This window comes from Hippopotamus amphibius, unplaced genomic scaffold, assembly GCF_030028045.1.
Source record: "Hippopotamus amphibius kiboko isolate mHipAmp2 unplaced genomic scaffold, mHipAmp2.hap2 H_1, whole genome shotgun sequence".
NCBI classification, from domain to species: Eukaryota; Metazoa; Chordata; class Mammalia; order Artiodactyla; family Hippopotamidae; genus Hippopotamus; species Hippopotamus amphibius.
This window is the reverse complement of record NW_026648280.1, coordinates 410,499-428,364: the sequence shown is the minus strand read 5'-3', so window position 1 is coordinate 428,364 and position 17,866 is coordinate 410,499. Positions and strand designations below refer to the sequence as shown.

The 17,866-nt window shown below is 35.6% G+C and overlaps 2 protein-coding genes and 1 long non-coding RNA gene across 11 annotated transcripts in view; 1 reads left to right on the top strand and 2 right to left on the bottom strand.

The window, feature by feature from the left end:
* Window positions 1-17,866, top strand: part of ZNF583 (zinc finger protein 583) — a 36,272-nt gene that overhangs the window by 10,605 nt on the left and 7,801 nt on the right. For 2 of the 9 annotated variants that reach the window (XM_057719626.1, XM_057719625.1), the window contains exons 3-6: window positions 2,593-2,719; window positions 3,012-3,110; window positions 6,546-6,602; window positions 9,106-10,167. In XM_057719626.1, the coding sequence (XP_057575609.1) occupies window positions 2,593-2,719; window positions 3,012-3,110; window positions 6,546-6,602; window positions 9,106-10,167 (1,345 nt within the window). Of the gene's footprint in view, window positions 1-2,580; window positions 2,720-3,011; window positions 3,111-6,545; window positions 6,603-9,105; window positions 11,479-17,866 lie in introns of those variants that run through there. The other 7 variants (XM_057719627.1, XM_057719620.1, XM_057719619.1 and 4 more) reach the window with 7 other exon arrangements.
* Window positions 7,816-12,311, bottom strand: LOC130842997 (uncharacterized). Its single transcript, XR_009050673.1, has 3 exons — window positions 11,766-12,311; window positions 11,589-11,679; window positions 7,816-8,005 (listed from the first exon to the last, which is right to left on the bottom strand). It is a non-coding gene; the product is annotated as an uncharacterized LOC130842997 (long non-coding RNA).
* ZNF667 (zinc finger protein 667) overlaps window positions 12,641-17,866 on the bottom strand; it is a 47,086-nt gene continuing 41,860 nt past the window's right edge. The window contains exon 6 of the mRNA XM_057719617.1: window positions 12,641-13,015. The gene's annotated coding sequence lies outside the window, so the exon portion shown is untranslated. The remainder of the gene's footprint in view (window positions 13,016-17,866) is intronic.

The following is a 17,866-nucleotide window of genomic DNA, read 5'->3' as shown; positions in this document are numbered from 1 at the left end:
CTCTGCGAGCACGCACACAGGGAAAAAGGCTACAGTCCTGGTCCTGACCCTGCCCTCGCATACCCCCCAAACAATGGCAGCTGGCCTCTAAGGTGGGCCAGTCTTCCTTCGCGTACGCCCTCAGTTGTGGTCGCACTGGATTCCAGCCCCCACCCCAGCTGTTTCCACACAGCCAACCCAGTCCTCTCCCTGGTTCGGATCTCTGAAGCCTGAGTTCCAGCACCCAACTGCCATCCATACCAGCAAATGCACGTCTCAGGCTGGGGAATGCAGGGGAGCAGCCCTGACTGTCTGTGCAGTTCTCCCTCCACTTTGGCTGCCATCAACTGGCTGCTGCATTCTCCTACAAGACTCTGATGCTCCTCTTCTTTCCTGGCCCATTTCCCCACCAGTGAGGCGGCTTCCCAGGGTGTGGGAACCTTTCCTCCTTTGTAGCTCTCTGGCGGGGATGCAGGTCCTGTCCCAATGCCTTTCTTGCTTTTTTTTTTTTTTCCCTACCCAGTTTTGTGGAGGTTTTTTTTTGCTCTTTCAGCAGTCTGAGGTCTTCTGCCAGCGTTTAATAGATATTCTGTGAGAATTGTTCCACATGTAGATGTACTTCTGATGTATCTGTGGGAGGATGTGAGCTTCGTGTCCTAATCTGCCATCTTGACTGCTCTCTCCACACATTATTTTCTAAGGTTCTTTAATAATGACAAAATAATATGAAATTCCTGTTTTATCAAATCAAAATGAGTATAAAAACATTTGAAACGTATTCAAGTCTCATTAGCTGAGAAGAAAATGTCAGTCAGCCCATCAAACCTGGAATCCATTAGTTTGTGTGTGCAGCTAAAAAACGTCTTTCAAGAACTTAGCAAAACATGTCTCACCTCTGCTACAGAAAAAATGATGTGTGGAACACTTCTTTTGCACAAAATTTTAGAGTTTGTATTGAAGTGCTTCAGTTTTAATGGAATTGATGACTGACAGTGCCCAGCCCTATCTAGCACAAGTTTCATCTTTGAAGATCCAACTCATGTTCCCTTCCTTCCTTGAAGCCTTTACTCACTTCCCAGGCTTCCCTGTATTAAGAAGTGTTTTGGAGATGGAAGCATGTATGATAGAAACTGATGAATGTAACTGATGTTTCTTGGAATCATACTTTCTCTTCACTTATAGTTTCCTTAACATTTTTGTCCATTACTCATGCAGTAGCAATTCATATTATTAACTTGGTTTTTTCCATTAAAAATGTTTCTGTTAAAATCAGTGGTATGCTTAGATGTATCTTCAGTAAGGGTATTTTTCTGTAAAGAGTCATGTTAACGGGAGTGATGTTAATATTTGACAACCACTAAGGCAAGGACACATACCAGAACTTACCCTCTCTGGGATCCTGGAAGCTGATGTTGTGGTGGGCAATTCCCTTAAGTTACTGGATGGTTGCTAGCAGAGCTCAGTACAGTAGCTGTTTACCAACCAGTGTGTAAGGATTTCAACATTTGGTAAGTCAATTCAGCTGTTCAGGTGCTTACCATTGAGGCCATCTGCATATCAGGTCAGCTTAAGAGTAGATTTTGCTCTGCAACGAGCCAGACCTATGAAGCTTATACCAAATCATACAGCAAGCCCTGATACGTCTGGAGCAGATTTACCACATTAGGAGGAATGCCCATTTTTAATTTTTAGGGAGCAGACTAGGTCTTCTTCCATGTTATAAAGATCCTTAATGTAACATACAGTGGTATTTGAAAGCTCTGTTGTAACATTTAAGACTCTTGCTCATTAGATGTGCACAATTGGTTATGTTCCTATGGTGAGAGCTGTAGGTATTTTGTGATGCACTTCATTATCACATTTGAAATGCTCACTATTTAACTTAATAATGCTTAAATTTACTATTATTTTGTCTTTTAGGTAGCATACGTTACCAGCTGTCTTTGAAACTTAGTGATTTATCAAGAACTATTATGTAATCTTTTGTTGCCTGATTGTTCTCTGTAATGGCATACATTTGTTTAAGTTATAGTTTTGCAAAATCACCATAAAACTTCTTTACTGTTTTTATTACATTTGTATTTAATTTTAGCAAACCAATATTGTAAGCATCAAATGTATTTTTATATATCTTACTGATATAGCTGGAACACTGACCATTTCCATTGTAGAATTTGGAAAAATGCTGATTTAGACCATGCATATCTTATAAGGCATAACTCATGTTTCTGCCTCCTCCTTGAAGCCTTTTTTCATTGCCCCAGTCTATTCCTGATTTTTCTTATTGAGAAATACTCTAGCATTTAGTATGAATAATGTACTATCTTACACTTGATTGTTTAGTGTTTTGTTATTGCCAATTTTCGTTTGTATCTTTTCTCCATCAGTAGATACTCTCTGAAATTGTATGCTTTCCATGACAGAATATCAAAACTAAGTACAGAGAAGTCTGGCAGTTACTTGACATGTGTTGCTCAGAACCTAAGATACTGACAGAAAATTTCACTATATGCAGTATTTCTCTACAAAAATATAGGCAATTTAGCTCTTTTAACTATGCTCACATGAGGGTAAGGACACTAGTTGAGCAAGAGTATGTTTATGTCATTTCAGGATTTGGTGACATTTGGGGATGTGGCTGTAGATTTCTCTCAAGAGGAGTGGGAATGGCTGAACCCTGCTCAGAGGAATTTGTACAGGAAAGTGATGTTGGAGAACTATAGGAGCCTGGTATCACTGGGTAAGGACTCCCTGTAATTTGGAATCTGTACGTAGGACTGCTTCCAAATGTAATGTTTAGGAAGCCTCTGATATAGTTCACTAAATTTCTCTATTTCATGCTCCCCAAATAAGTTTAGTTTCGTGGAACTGGCAGCTTCATTAGATTGTACATGCAACTTCACCTCCTCCATTCTTCAGAATACTTCACCTCTTCCTCAGCTCCCTTATCTATAATGGCCTCACATTCTTGATGACCAAGCAACTTGATCTGATTTATGGGCCTGGCTAATTCCCCTTTTATTTCTTGTAAGCAGGAGTTTCAGTTTCTAAGCCAGATGTGATCTCATTATTGGAGCAAGGAAAAGAGCCCTGGATGGTGAAGAAGGAGGGGACAAGAGGAGCATGCCCTGGTGAGTGAGAGAGAACTAGGGAGGTAGATGCCATTGCAAGAAAACGCTCAGCTCTTCTGAGGGGTACCAGCTCATCATTAATGTTTCCTGGGTAGCTTGAAAAGGCTTAAGGCCTGGGGAGAAACATTGAGGTGTCTCTAGCATGAGTTCCCCCACTAAACTCTCCTTGTATACATTCTCTTACACATTACTGTCTTTTCTGATAACCTTTACTTATTCCCTGGATCCAGATGTCACAGTGTCTCCTTTTCCTTGCCTTTTTTTTTTTTAATCTTTATTGGCATATAATTGCTTCACAGTATTATGTTAGTTTCTGCTTCCCTGCTTTTTAGTTTTACATAAGTTGCTCAATCCTGTGTTTGAAAATCCAGACACAGCAATGCATTTTTTTTTCTTTTCACTCATTCATTGCTTTATTTTTTTTTTCAATTCCTTTTAGATGCAAGGATTGATTCCTTTATTCATTTAATCTTTTACCAAGATTCATTGAGTTTCTACTTTGAGAAAATCATTCTGCTAAGTTTTTAGGATTATTCAGAGGTTTATAAACTATCAAAGAAAAAGCATTTCCAGTTGTATTTTCAACTCTGGGTAACTGGAAGAAAAAAAGAAAAGAAAAGTCAGAAGAAAGAATAGGCTGGTAGAGTAAAAGATGAATTTGGCTTGGGACAATAAAAGGTTTATTTTAAGAGATGGGAAAATTTCCAAGTGAAGAACTGTAACATACCACTGGAGGGAGATGCAGGCTAAGAAAAAGTCTGACTAAGAGATGTTAGTGTGAAGGAATGAGGTCACTAGTCTTAGAGTTTGAGAGAAAAACCCTAGTACTGGGGGCCTTTGTGGGGAAGTGGACCTTTGACAGCTTTCTCAGTGTCTTCTCTGGTAAATGGCCTCCCTATAGTTCCTTCCTTGGGTTAAATTATATAAATTTTAATTTTTGTAGATATCATTTTCATTTAGGTTACAGACTTATTTCCATGAATCTGAGCATAATAATTACTTATAATTCTTTTTCTTTTTATATTTGTAGAAATTTCCAATTTTCTTACTTTATGTAGCTGTTCTTTTTAAAAGAATTGTTAGGTTGCTACTCATTAATCAATTTTGTTTATTTTTATTCATTTTTAAAATCCAGATTTTGGATATATCTGATAAATATAAAATATAGTGTCATGATTCTTCTCTTTTCTAATTCTCTTTACTAATTTTTTCATTCTAATTTCCTTAGGTTTATTTTGTTTTACATTTTGCTGAAAAATGCTGAAAAAAAATGCTGAAAAAAGCTTAAACTATTAATTTCATTTTCTCTTATTCACTAATGAAATTATTAGGAGTTTTAATTTTCCTCTGAATATAGCTTTAGCTGACTTCCATGGATTCTGATATTTAGTGTTTTTCTTATTTCCATTTCCTAGACAACCTATTTTTTAAACAATTCCCTTTTACACAAGAGTTCCTTAAAGGAAAGTTTTCTGGTTTGATTGTATTTTGATCAAGTTGTTTTTATCATATTTGATCAGGACAGTAATTAGTACTAATTCTACTTTCTAATGATTTGAGCATTTTATATGGTCTAACATATAGGTTTTTTTTTTTTTTAACTGTTCCTGTTGGTTCCAGGGTAGTCTCTATTTTCAGTGTAAAGAGCTTGTTACATGACTTTTACTTTTTTATTGTATTATTAGAGCCTGTCTTTACTTAATCCTTTTTGTTTCCAAGTATAATTTTTTTCTTAGTAACTTTATTTACACACAGTAAGTTGTATTCATATAAATTACACAGTTCTGACAGTTGTATACAGCCATGAAACCATCACCAGGATCAAGACACAAAACAGTTCCGTCACCCCAAAAGATAGGTTATACTTCTTTGCAGTCTATTATTCTGTACTCCTGGCTCCAAACACTAATCTGATACTTGTCATTTTAGATTAGTTTGCATTTAAACTAAATGGAATCATACTGTTATGTCTGGCTTATTTTATCATCAGAATTATTTTGAAAATCATATTGTTGCATGTATGAATAATTTATTCCTTTTGTTGCTGAGTAGCAGTCTGTTGTGTGGATGTTCCACACTTTGTTTTTCCACTCACCTTTTGATGCACATTTGGGTTGTTTCCAGTTTGGGGCCAAATGAAGTGGTCATGTACAGGACTTTGTGTGGACATATGTTTCATTCCTCTTAGGTAAATTTCTAAAAGTGGAAAAATTGAGTCATAGGACAGGAATATGTTCAACTTTTTAAGAAATTGCCAGACAGTTTTCCAAAGAGATTGTATCATTTTCACTTCAACCAGCATTATAGAAGAGTTGTTGCTCTACATCCTCACCATATCTTGGTGAAGGTTTTTTTTTTTTTTTTTTAAATAATTTTACTGAAGTATAGTTGATTTACATTGTTAATTTACGCTGTACAGCAGAGTGATTCAGTTATACATATATATTCTTTTCCATTGTGGTTTATCCCAGGATGTTGAATACAGTTCCCTGTGCTATACAGTGGGACCTTGTTGTTTATCCATTCTATATATAATAGTTTGCATCTGCTAATCCCAAACTCCCAATCCACCCTTCCTCTACTCCTTCTCCTAGGCAACCACAAGTCTGTTCTCTATATGAGTCTGTTTCTGTGTTGCAGATATATTCATTTGTGATGTATTTTAGATTCCACATATAAGTGATACCATGTGGTATTTGTCTTTCTCTTTCTGACTGACTTTGCTTATAGTATGATAATCTCTAGGTCCATCCATGTTGCTGCACATGGCATTCTTTCTTTCTTTTTTATAGCTGAGTAATATTCCATTATGTGTGTGTATATATATATACACACACACCACTTTCTTTTTTATAGCTGAGTAATATTCCATATATATATATATATATATATATATATATATACACACACACACACACACACACACACACCACATAATCTTTATCCATTTATCTGTTGATGAGCATTTAGGTTGTTTCCATGTCTTGGTTATTGTAAATAACACTGCTATGAACATAGCAGTGCATGTACCTTTTTGAATTATAGTTTTGTCTGGGCATATGCCCAGGTGTGGGATTGCTGCATCATATGGTAACTTTATTTTTAGTTTTTTGAGGAACCTCCACACTGTTTTTCATAGAGGCTACACCAGTTTACATCCCCAACAGTGTAGGAAGATTCCCTTTTTGGTGAGATATTTTTAGTTTTATTCATTCTAATGAGTGTGCTATGGTATCTCATTGCAGTTTTAATATGCATTTATCTGATGACTAATAATATTGAGCATCTTTTCATGTGCTTATCTGTTGTGAAGTGTTTGTTCAAATCTTTTGCCCATGTTTTATTAGGTTGTTTTTCTTACTATTATTGAATTGTAAGAGTTCTTTATACTGGCATACTTCATTTTATTGTGCTTCCCTTCATTGCACTTTGCAGATAATTGCACTTTCTACAAATTGAAGGTTTGTGGCAACCCTGCATTGCTAGATGATGGTTAGTATTTTTTAGCAATAAAGTGTTTAATTAAGGTATGTACATTGATTCTGTTAGACTTAATGCTGTTGTATACTTAGTAGACTACAGTAAAAAGATAACTCTTATATGCACTGGGAAACCAAAAAATTCGTGTGACTCAGTTTATTGCAGTATTCACTTTATTGGGGTGGTCTAGGACTGAACCCGCCATGTCTCTGAGGTATGCCTGTATAGTCTTGATACAGATTCTTTGTCATTTGTGTAGTGAGATATATGTACCAATTATGGCTTGTGTTTTCATTTTCCTACTGCTATCTTTTGAACATCCAAAGTTTTCAGTTTTTGGTAGGTCCAAATTATTGTCTTGGTTTGTCCTTTTTGTGTCATATCTAAAAAATGCTTGCTACCTCCCAGGTCACAGAGATTTTCTTCTATGTTTTCTCCTAGGAATTTTATCATTTTTGGCTTTAGTATCTTGGTATAAGTTCCATTGAGCTAATCTTTGTGTATGAGGGAAAGGTTGAAGTTCTTTTTTTTGTTTTTTTTCTCCAATTTTGATATATAGTTGCTCCAGAACTCTGTTTGAAAGACTTTCCCTTCCCCATTATATTGTCTTGTTGGTACCTTTGTTGAAAATCAGTTGGCCACATTTGCATGGGTTAAGTTCTGAACTCTTTTCCATTGACCTATATGTCTGTCTTTTCACCAATACCACACTGTCTTGATTACTGTAGTTTTATAGTAAATTTGGATATCTGTTCAATTTGTAAAATCACTTTGACTATTTTAATAGATCATTTCCATTTCCATATAAATTCTAGAATGAAGTTGAGAATTTCTACCCAAAAATCCTGGGGTTTTGTTTGGGATTGTGTTGAATCTATGTTTCAATTTGGAGAGAATGGACATCCTAATATCAGTTTTCCCAATTCCCGAGTATTGTTTATTTAGCCATTTCTTACAGTCTTAATTTCTCTTAACAATGTTTTGTCATATCCAGTGTAGTGGTCTTATATTTTTAAGTATTATATTTATATATTTACATATATAAATATATATTTATATACTTATATCTAAAAAATTTTTTTCCTGAGACGTTCATGTTTTTTGGTGCTATTATAAACAGATTTCTTAAAAAGACCATTTTCCAATTGTTTGCTGCCAGTATGCAAAAAATGTAAGTTGATTTTTTAAAATTTTTTTATTGAAGTATAGTTCATTTACAGTGTTGTTAGATTTTTATATTAACTTTACATCTTATGACCTTGTTAGATTCATTTAGCAGTTTTTCTTGTAGTTTTGTAGATTCCTGAGGATTTTCTGCGTGAACAGTCATGGTATCTGCAAATACATTTTTATTTCTTCCTTTCTGATCTTTATATGCCTTCTTTTTCTTGACTTATTGCAATAGCTAGGACCTCCTGTAAAATATTGAATAAAATTGGTAAGAGCAGATATACTTGCATTGTTCTCAGTCTTTTAAGGGGAAATGTATTCACTCTTTCACCATTAAGTTGATGTTAGTTATAGATTTTTCTTAGATGCCCTTTATCAGCTTGAGGAAGTTCCTTTCTATTCCTGGTTAGCTGATAATTTTTATAATAAACAGGTGTTGAATTTAGTAAAATCTATTGCAATGATTATATAATTTTCCATCTTGAATCTGCTAATGTGGTGAATTACATTGATTTTCATATATTAAACCAACCTTGCATTTGTGGGATAAACTACACTTGGCTATGTTTATGCTTTTATATTTTCCAGGATTTGATTTGCTACAGTTTTATATAGGTTTTACATTAATGTTCATGTGCTACACTGCTTTTGTAAATCATAATAGGAATTTTGGTTTTACTATAAACAAGGTGAGAAACCATTGGAAAGTTTTGAAAAGAATAATACATGATTTGATTTGGGAATGAAAAGGGTAAGGCAAATTAAGGCCTGTGACAGGTTGATAAAACCAAGCAGTTTGATACAAAATTACTTGTATATGAAGGCATCTTAGCTTGAGTATCAATTGAAAATTTATATATGGTTGGGACATATCACATAGAAAATGATATTCAGGAAGACCATTGTCAGGCTGCAAAAGTTTAAGCATAGACTTTTATGTACAGCCTATGGCAGTTATTCATACCAGGTGTTTTTTGGGGTCTGGGCATCTAATAGTTTTTTTAGCCACATTGACATGAAATTGGTTTTTTAAAGGTAATGAACTTACCTTGAATGTAGGATTACCTGAGGCAAGAGAGGAAGGGTGTTTGCAGACTGTTATATTAATATATTAATATATATATAAAATGATGATTGTGATTGTTACCTTAATAGTTATGATTAATTTATTTTCTTAATAAGTTTTCCTACATTCTCATTCTTTATAATCTCATTATTAGACTGCATTTAACAGCTGTTAAATCCTTGAACTTCTTATGTAATTCACTCACCAATTTGCATTTTAGAAGTTCTCCTTTTCTAATGCATAAATACAAAAGACATTTGTTTTCTTGATATCTTTTAGATTGGGAGTATGCATTTAAAAGCAATGAATTTTCATCAAAGCAAGTTATTTATGAAGAATCATCCAAAGTAATGACAATGGGAAGAAGCCATCTTAGTTATAACCTTGACTGCTCCAGTTTGAGAGAAGACTCTAAAAGTGAGGACTGGTTTAAGAACCTCTTGCGAAGTCAGGAGGTACATTCCAGTCAATTGATTGTCAATCATAAAGAAATTCTGACTAAGGATCAAAGTAATGAATATACTAAATCTTGGCAAACTTTCCATCAGGATGCAATCTTTGATGTAAAGCAGAGTTTTCCCACCAAAGAAAGAATACATAAGCATGAGCCACAAAAGAGAAGCTACAGGAAAAAATCTGTTGATATGAAACGTAAGAAAGTCTATGTAGAAAAGAAACTTTTGAAATGTAATGAATGTGAGAAGGTTTTCAACCAGAGCTCATCTCTTACTCTTCATCAGAGAATTCACACTGGAGAGAAACCCTATGCATGTGTTGAATGTGGGAAAACCTTCAGCCAGAGTGCAAACCTAGCTCAACATAAGAGAATACATACTGGAGAGAAACCCTATGAATGTAAAGAATGTAGGAAAGCCTTCAGCCAGAATGCCCACCTTGCTCAACATCAGAGAGTTCATACTGGAGAGAAACCATATCAGTGTAAAGAATGTAAAAAAGCCTTCAGCCAGATTGCACACCTGACTCAACATCAGAGAGTTCATACCGGAGAAAGACCTTTTGAATGTATTGAATGTGGAAAGGCCTTTAGTAATGGCTCATTTCTTGCTCAACATCAGAGAATTCATACAGGAGAGAAACCTTATGTATGTCATGTGTGTGGGAAAGCCTTTAGCCATCGTGGATACCTAATTGTACATCAGAGAATTCATACTGGAGAGAGACCCTATGAATGTAAGGAATGTAGGAAAACCTTTAGCCAGTATGCACACCTTGCTCAACATCAGAGAGTTCATACTGGAGAAAAACCTTACGAATGTAAAGTATGTAGGAAAGCCTTCAGCCAGATTGCATACCTTGATCAACATCAGAGGGTTCATACTGGTGAGAAACCCTATGAATGTATTGAATGTGGGAAGGCCTTTAGCAATAGTTCATCACTTGCACAACATCAGAGAAGTCATACCGGAGAGAAACCTTATATGTGTAAGGAATGCAGGAAAACATTTAGCCAGAATGCAGGCCTTGCTCAACATCAGCGAATTCATACTGGAGAGAAACCTTATGAATGTAATATTTGTGGGAAAGCCTTTAGCTATAGTGGATCTCTTACTCTACATCAAAGAATTCATACTGGAGAAAGACCCTATGAATGTAAGGATTGCAGGAAATCTTTCAGGCAGCGGGCACACCTTGCTCATCATGAGAGAATTCACACTATGGAGTCATTATTGACTCTTTCCTCTCCCTCACCCTCCATGTCCAGTCAATTGCCAAGACCTGTAGGTTTTATCTCCTAAATATGCCTTGAATCTGACTCCTTTGTTTCCATTCTGTCATCTTTGTCCAATACACAATAATCTATTTGACATGGACTATGGAAATAGCTTTCTAATTGATCTCCATTAGAGAGATTTAGAGGTATTTACTATTTCTTGCTAGCAGTCCATATTGCAGTCAAACTTATACTTAAAAAGTTTGATCATATCACTTCTCCCTCATTAAAACCCTTCATTGGCATCCCATAGGTCAAGGCACACACTCCTCAAAACAGCCTAAAAGACCCCCATACCTTGTTCCAGTCTGCATTTCAGAGTCCCATGTCAATATCCATCTCATTCTTCGGCTACTTATCAAAATTAAGAACTTATATTGTAGCATCAAATAGATCTGGGTTCCAGTTCTTACTCTTCTATTTTCTAGCCCTCAAGTTTTGAAGAAACATTTTGTCCCTTGTAAGCTTCAGTCTTTTTATTTATATTATGGAAATAATAATGGTACTACCTCAAGTTAATGGGAGTATTAAATGAGATAATGCATGTAAATTGCTCAGCAGAGTGCCTAGCATAATCACTCAATAAACATTAATGTAAAATAAAGATACTGTGTCTACAGGAAAGACCTGATCATCTCAGCAGTAGTTATCTACGAAATAACAAAGCAGCTCAAGACCCAAGAGATTGTAAAGATTTTTGATTAGGAACAGTAGTCACTGTTCTACAGGTGGGTGATAGGGGTATCCAACAGCAGAGTTTATGTTGGAGTCCATGATGGTAGAGTAAGATGGCTTCTGTTTCAGCATGAATATATAGGGATATGATTTTGTTGATAAGAAAAACTAACTTCATTATATATTCAACAGTTTTAGGAAGCCAGGTGTTAAAAATCACTTGTAAAAGTAAAATTTACTGAGATATATTCATCATTTACATTTAAACAAAAGCAATATAGTTTTTAAAAGACAGAAAACTTTAAAAGATTAATAACCAAAGAAAAATAGAAAATAAAATTTAAGTTTAACTCACCTCTCCTAATTCCAGGTAGATGAATTAATTGTATTAAGCCCATATCATTTAAATAGAGAAGTTGTTAAGCTACTAAGTCGTAATTCCAAAACTAAAAGGAAAAGAAATCAAAACTGTAGGCCAAAACTCATAAACATATTTGATTTGATATGCATTGTTTTAAATGAATATGAATACCTTTAGATGGGCTTGTGTTTCCCAGTTCTCCACAGTTCAAACCACTACCTTTTCCCTTATATCTGACTTGTTTTACACTTTATATTACTTCCTGACTCCTGAAGGCTTTGAGTATGCAGTCAATGCAGTAACCAATTCTCTTGTGAACATAAATACAAAGAAAATGAGTAAAGTTTAATGGAGGAAAAGAACAGACATTTTATCCTTCTATAAAAGACTCAGTATTATACAGATGTTAGTAGGCCCCAAATTAATCTATAGATGCCTGGTACCTAACAAAATCCTAAGACTTTTTTAAGGCTTGAAACGTATTTCTCAACATACACACATGTACACTCACAACAGATAAACACATAAAATATATAATAAAGGTGATATTTCATGTCAGTGGCTTAACAGTATTGGTAAATGAGATTCTGCACAAAATATTTCTGTACAAAATACTCACCTCATTCTTTTATCCAAATGCAAAACAAAGTCATGGACACCATGACATGCTTTATAATCATGGAGAACAATCTTCCTAAATATGACATGAGATCAAGAAGCCACACACACAGAAATTCTAAGTTTGACTATATAAGAACTTTAATAAGCTTTTATGTAGTCAAAGATAGTACAAATAAAAGATTTCTAAACAGAATTGGAAAAAGTCATTAAAATATGTTTAACCTGTGAAATTCATATCCTTAACATAAAAGCGCTCCTACAAATCATTTTGAAAATGACATCTCCTCCCCTCATGGGCATAATGTATACAGAGGCAACAGGTGACTTATGAAACTGGTAAGTACAGAACCACAAGGACCAGAATACAAGTTAAACAAATGAACTATCACTTTCAATATCAGATTGATAAATTTTGCATTGCAAAAGCATAGGAGAAGGAGGTACTTCTATGTACGTATGAATTTCTACAGTATTTCTGAAAGGTAACTTGTCAATATCAGAATTTTCATTGGGAAAAATCAAGGTTTACTTTTGCAGTTAAACAGAAGTTTATCTTTCCTCCATGTCCTATTAAACAGATAAAACAATTTAAAAGGTTTAGAAAAGAGCAGAAAAGAAGTCATCTGTGGATGAAAGAATCATATCTTGTAAAAGACAAAAGGGAAAAGAGTGCTTATTCATTAAATGTAGCAGAAGAAACTTACCTGAAATGTTTGCGTGATAGGGATTTCAGTAATGGGAGTTGGTCTGTCCAAAGGGTCCCTAGAGAAGTTCATGCTTTGAGTTGGTTTGTGTAGAGGCTGGGGTAATGACACAGATGACAAGCCGGTTAATGACTTTTTATGTGAAAGTTACGTTAATACCCCTGCCAACAGCTTTCCCGTTCCACCCTCTCTTCTATAAGTAAACTGAATTGGATCCTTCCTTCACACCATTCACAAAAATTAGTTACAGTTGACTAAATTCCTAAATGTTAAACAGTAAAGTATTAGAAGAAAATACAGTAGGATATCCTTATGACTTTACTGTTGGATATTTCTTCCTAAATTAGACAAACATGAAAGCCATAAAGGAAAGGTTAATGAAGTTGATTATATCAAAAGTCAGAACGCTTTTAAAAAGGTAAACAGAATGGGAAAAAACTGTAATATAATACAAAGGGAAAGGTATAAGAATACTATAAATAGGTAAAGGACAACCAAGCAAGAATAAAAATGAACAAAGGATAAGAATGGGCAAGTCAAAAGAAATACAGATGGCCGATAAATATGCATCCCTGCTTAGCCTTCTTAGTATTGAGAGATGCTAATTCAAGTAACCTATTAATTAAAAGAATTGGCAGTTGTGTAGAGTTATAAGTACTCTCATCAGTGACACTTTGGAGGCAGTGAAGTTTTTAAAATGTTCACTTATAACCCCTTTGGAGGACAGCATGGTTAGTATGTGAAACTGGGAAGAATCTAAATTTCCATCAATAGACAGAGGCATGACTAGAAAAACTAGCACCAGTTTGAAAGAATGGACTGGTAATATTGATATGGATTTGACTAAAAGTACTGAAAATAAAAAATGTGCATAATAATAGAGTATTATATATTTAAAATCTGTTTCTAATACATGTAAGTATGCAAATACTTAGAAAGTCCTGAACAGACACATCCAACTGATGTTTCTTTTGTGGAGGGATATTCTGGTCAAGAGGGTAGATTCATTGTTATCTGTAATGTTTGAAGTTTTAAATAAGAATGTTATAATTTAGGGACTTCCCTGGTGGTCCAGTGGTTAAGACTTTGCCTTCTAATGCAGGGGATGCGGGTTCCATCCTTGGTCAGGGAGCTAAGATCCCACGTGCCTTGTGGCCAAAAAAACCAAAACAAAACAGAAGCAATACTGTTAACAAATTCAATAAAAACTAAAAACAGTCCACATTAAAAAAAAAAAATCTTTTAAAAAGTCATATTTTAAAAAAATTTAAACTATGAAAAATTCAGTGAGCTTACAGAGAACTAGAGCAGCTAGAGAGAGAGCTGGCAGCCTAAGTTGGAACCTTTGTTGGAGCGTGGAGAATCTCTCATCAACTCGCCCTTCCCATATGTACAGAGATCCCAGTAAACCTTTTCACTCAGGAAAACAGACCGACAGTGAGAATAACCGAAGAACCTCCTGCTGTCTACCTGAGATAATCTTAAATGTGGATAGACAGCCAAGCATCATCACAGATGAAGAAAAGTATAAGCATAATAAGGACCAAGAAACAGATGAAACCCAGAATAGGGAAAGTTATATAATGATAAGAATACTAAAAATGTGTATTAGTCAGATTTGAACAGATGTTGCACTTTTAAAGTACATATGGGAAGCTACCAAAAAGAAATAAGACAGAGCTCCTCTAAGAATGAAAAACATTGCTGTAATAATAGAAGGTTTGAGAGAAAACTGTGGAAACTCCTGAAGTTCATAAACTTAAAATGAGAAACAAAAGGGACTTGGAAGTTTAGAAGGTCCAACATCTAATTAATACGAGTTCCAGAAAAAAAAATAGAAAATATAATGGAATGTATCAATTAAGAATCTTTCTAAACTGAAGGAAGTTATGAATGCTGAGCTAGGAATAGCTCACTGAATGCTGGGCAGGCTGAACTGGCAAAAACCACAGTAACAATAGAAAAAAGATACCCAGAAATATGCTTATGAAATTTCATAATACTAAAGATGAGACCATCCTAAAGGCTTTCAAAAAATACAAATTTCTCCTAATAAAGATCAAGATCGCCTTCCCTCCAATGAGCAATATTAGATTGTAGAATACAGAACAGCACCTTCCAATTTAGGAGTTAAAACTGCTTTCAATCTAGAAGTTTATACCCAAACAGTAATGAAACATGGGCCCAAATACTGATATTTTGTGTAAACAGTTTACTTCAGTTTACTCGCACTTGTCTTTTAATAGGGTATTGAATGATTACATTTAGCAAAATTTGGATGGAAAAGGAAAAAAAAACAGGAAAGGCTTTAAACAGTGGCTCTAACCTAGTAAAGTGGTGTTGAGGATGAACAGGCTGATCACTCTGCAAGAATCAGACCAAATTACTGGCAGGCTAGATAGGTATCCAGGGAGTCAGTGAAGAGAAGACAGAAGTTTGTCAGAAAGAAAGGCAATTATTGGCTCTAGAAAAAAAGGAGAAGCCATACCAGATATCATGGTCCTAATATAAAGCAAGCCCCCTTAATATGTGACATGACTTTGGAAAAATAACTAGAATATGAAAAAAAGCCATATGACTGATGCTAGGAATAGACTCGTTTAAGTGGGTACTAGGCTCATAACGTTGGACTTGTAGAGGAGGAAAGGTAGTCTTCACACAGTGCTTGGCTCTGACTCTTCAGAGAATGATATTTACATGGTAATGATCTAATGCTATTTTATTTCCAACTTTAAAATATACAAATCACTGAAGTCTCTGTATGTGTATATATATTTATCTACATATCTAACATCTGATAGAATGGATGGTGGGAGGTTGACAGGGAAATAAGAGCTTGAAGCAAAGATGAGCAGCAGCATGTTCCATGTATATAGAGGGGATTCAGGAGATCTGTCTGAAGCCGACAGAATAAGAAAGGTAGGTTAGCTACATTCAAGTTAAAACACATCAGAGGAGCTAATATAACTCACTTGGTGGGATGAATTAAATCCTTGTCTTTCATAAGACAGACTCATAAAGAGTGTGTAAAGTTGGTAAGTTTACAAATAAAATTACAGCAACTGTAATCAGGATTATGACAGAACCCCAATTCAAATCACCTTAGGAAAAAGGTATTTATTAGTTCCTTTAACAAAGATGTAGAGAATGTATGTTATAGCCTCAGGTAGGCTGGATGTATGCTCAGACTCATCAGATTAGTAGCTCACAGCTCTGTTTACAGTTGTTTCATTCTCTGGCAGGTTCTGTCTCTTGGTGGGAAGAAAGTGGCATCTGATGATATTAGACTTAAAAATTCTTTAGAGCTTTTAATCTCAAAAGCAAGGTGATATTTTCTTTCTGATCTTCCGTATCAGTCCCTGGGAGGAAAATATAATTTGTTCCAGTTTATGATACGTGCCCACTCTGGACCAATCACCAGACCCATGGTATGGGGCACTCTGGCCAGGCTGGGTCAAGTTCACATGCCAGGGGAACCAGATCACTGGATGGGCCAGTTAGCAAAATTCCCATGGGATGGGGGTGGGGTGGAGGGCAGTTAAGTATCAGTTACCATAAAGAAAAAAACAGACCTGAACTGACATAAAGGCATTGTTGATTCACTAAGTGTGTAGATATACCTATCTTTTTGCTGCAAAAATACTGTGTGTAATTACGGGGACCTGCCTCAGCCCCTGTAGTAGGGTAAGTTAAATTTCCATGGGGAAAGGGGACTCCGTACACAGTTGCTTGTCATTAGCTATCTTGTCAGACTCCTGAGATGGCTGCATGTTGGACAAGGTAACTCCAACAGCAAGAGGTTAGGGCTTGGATGACAAGTGGTTAAGCCGCATCTGGACCATTCATGCCAGGAGACTTCAGGGGAGTTCCCTTTAAAGCCCTCCAAAGAAGGCTTCCTGCACAGAGGATGTCGGAGACAGCCAACAAAAAGTGAAGCTGTTTACATAAAGGACAGCAGATATGCTCTACAAAGGTGATTTGCCTTCCATTAAAAAAAAAAAACCTTTTTTCCCCCTACTTTTTCATGGTCTCTATGGAAGAGTAGTAGACTGGTGCATGCCCATAAGGAGGCAAATTCAAATATATGTATGAGGAACTTTTAAAAATACTAACTTTGAATTTAAAGTGCTGGGACCAAGATAGCTCTATCCATTTCTCCTTTCTGAAACCAAGTGAAAGCAAGAAGAATAATAAACAGATGGAAACTCCACCTTTGATGAAGTAAAAAGACATCTATAATTCTAAGTCTCAAAATCCTCAAAGAAATGCTGCTAAATGTGAGAATACTGGGAAAGCAAACTGATGATGCATTGATGAGCACAAAATACCTTCAAAGCAGTGGCGTATCTGGAAGGTCAAAAGAAGAGGCACCTCAACTGAAGCCACAGTATTACTTTGAAAAGTCTGGCTTTAGAAGCCTTCCTAAAGTTCTATTTACAGTTGCAAAAGAGAGGTGGGGTGAGGAGCTGGAGTGTACAAGGAGGAAACGTGGGTTTTGAAAAGGTGATTTATCATGTTACAGAAGAGAGGGAAGTTGCAAATGATGTGCAGGACTGCAAGGTAAACCCTAAGTTCTTGCTACCCCCTCAACATGTGGGGCATGGACTAGCAGCATCAGCCTCACCTGGTGAAATGTTACAATTCAAGAATCTTGGGCCGTAATCCAGACCTACTAATTCAGAATCTGTATCTTTACAAGATACCCTGGTGATCTGAATACACAGTAATGAATGAGAATCACTGGGCTAAAACAAATTTCCTACTAGTCTGGAATAGAGACCTTTGATAAACAGCCAGATCAGGAAGAGCTCTACTGATTCAAAAATGTAAAGTCTGGCCTTTCAGAGACCCTACAGAATGATGGTAGACTGAGATTTAGAAATTCCTCTTACCAAAATTGAACAAATGAGAAAAAAACAAAAACAAAAAATCCAAAACCCAGTATGC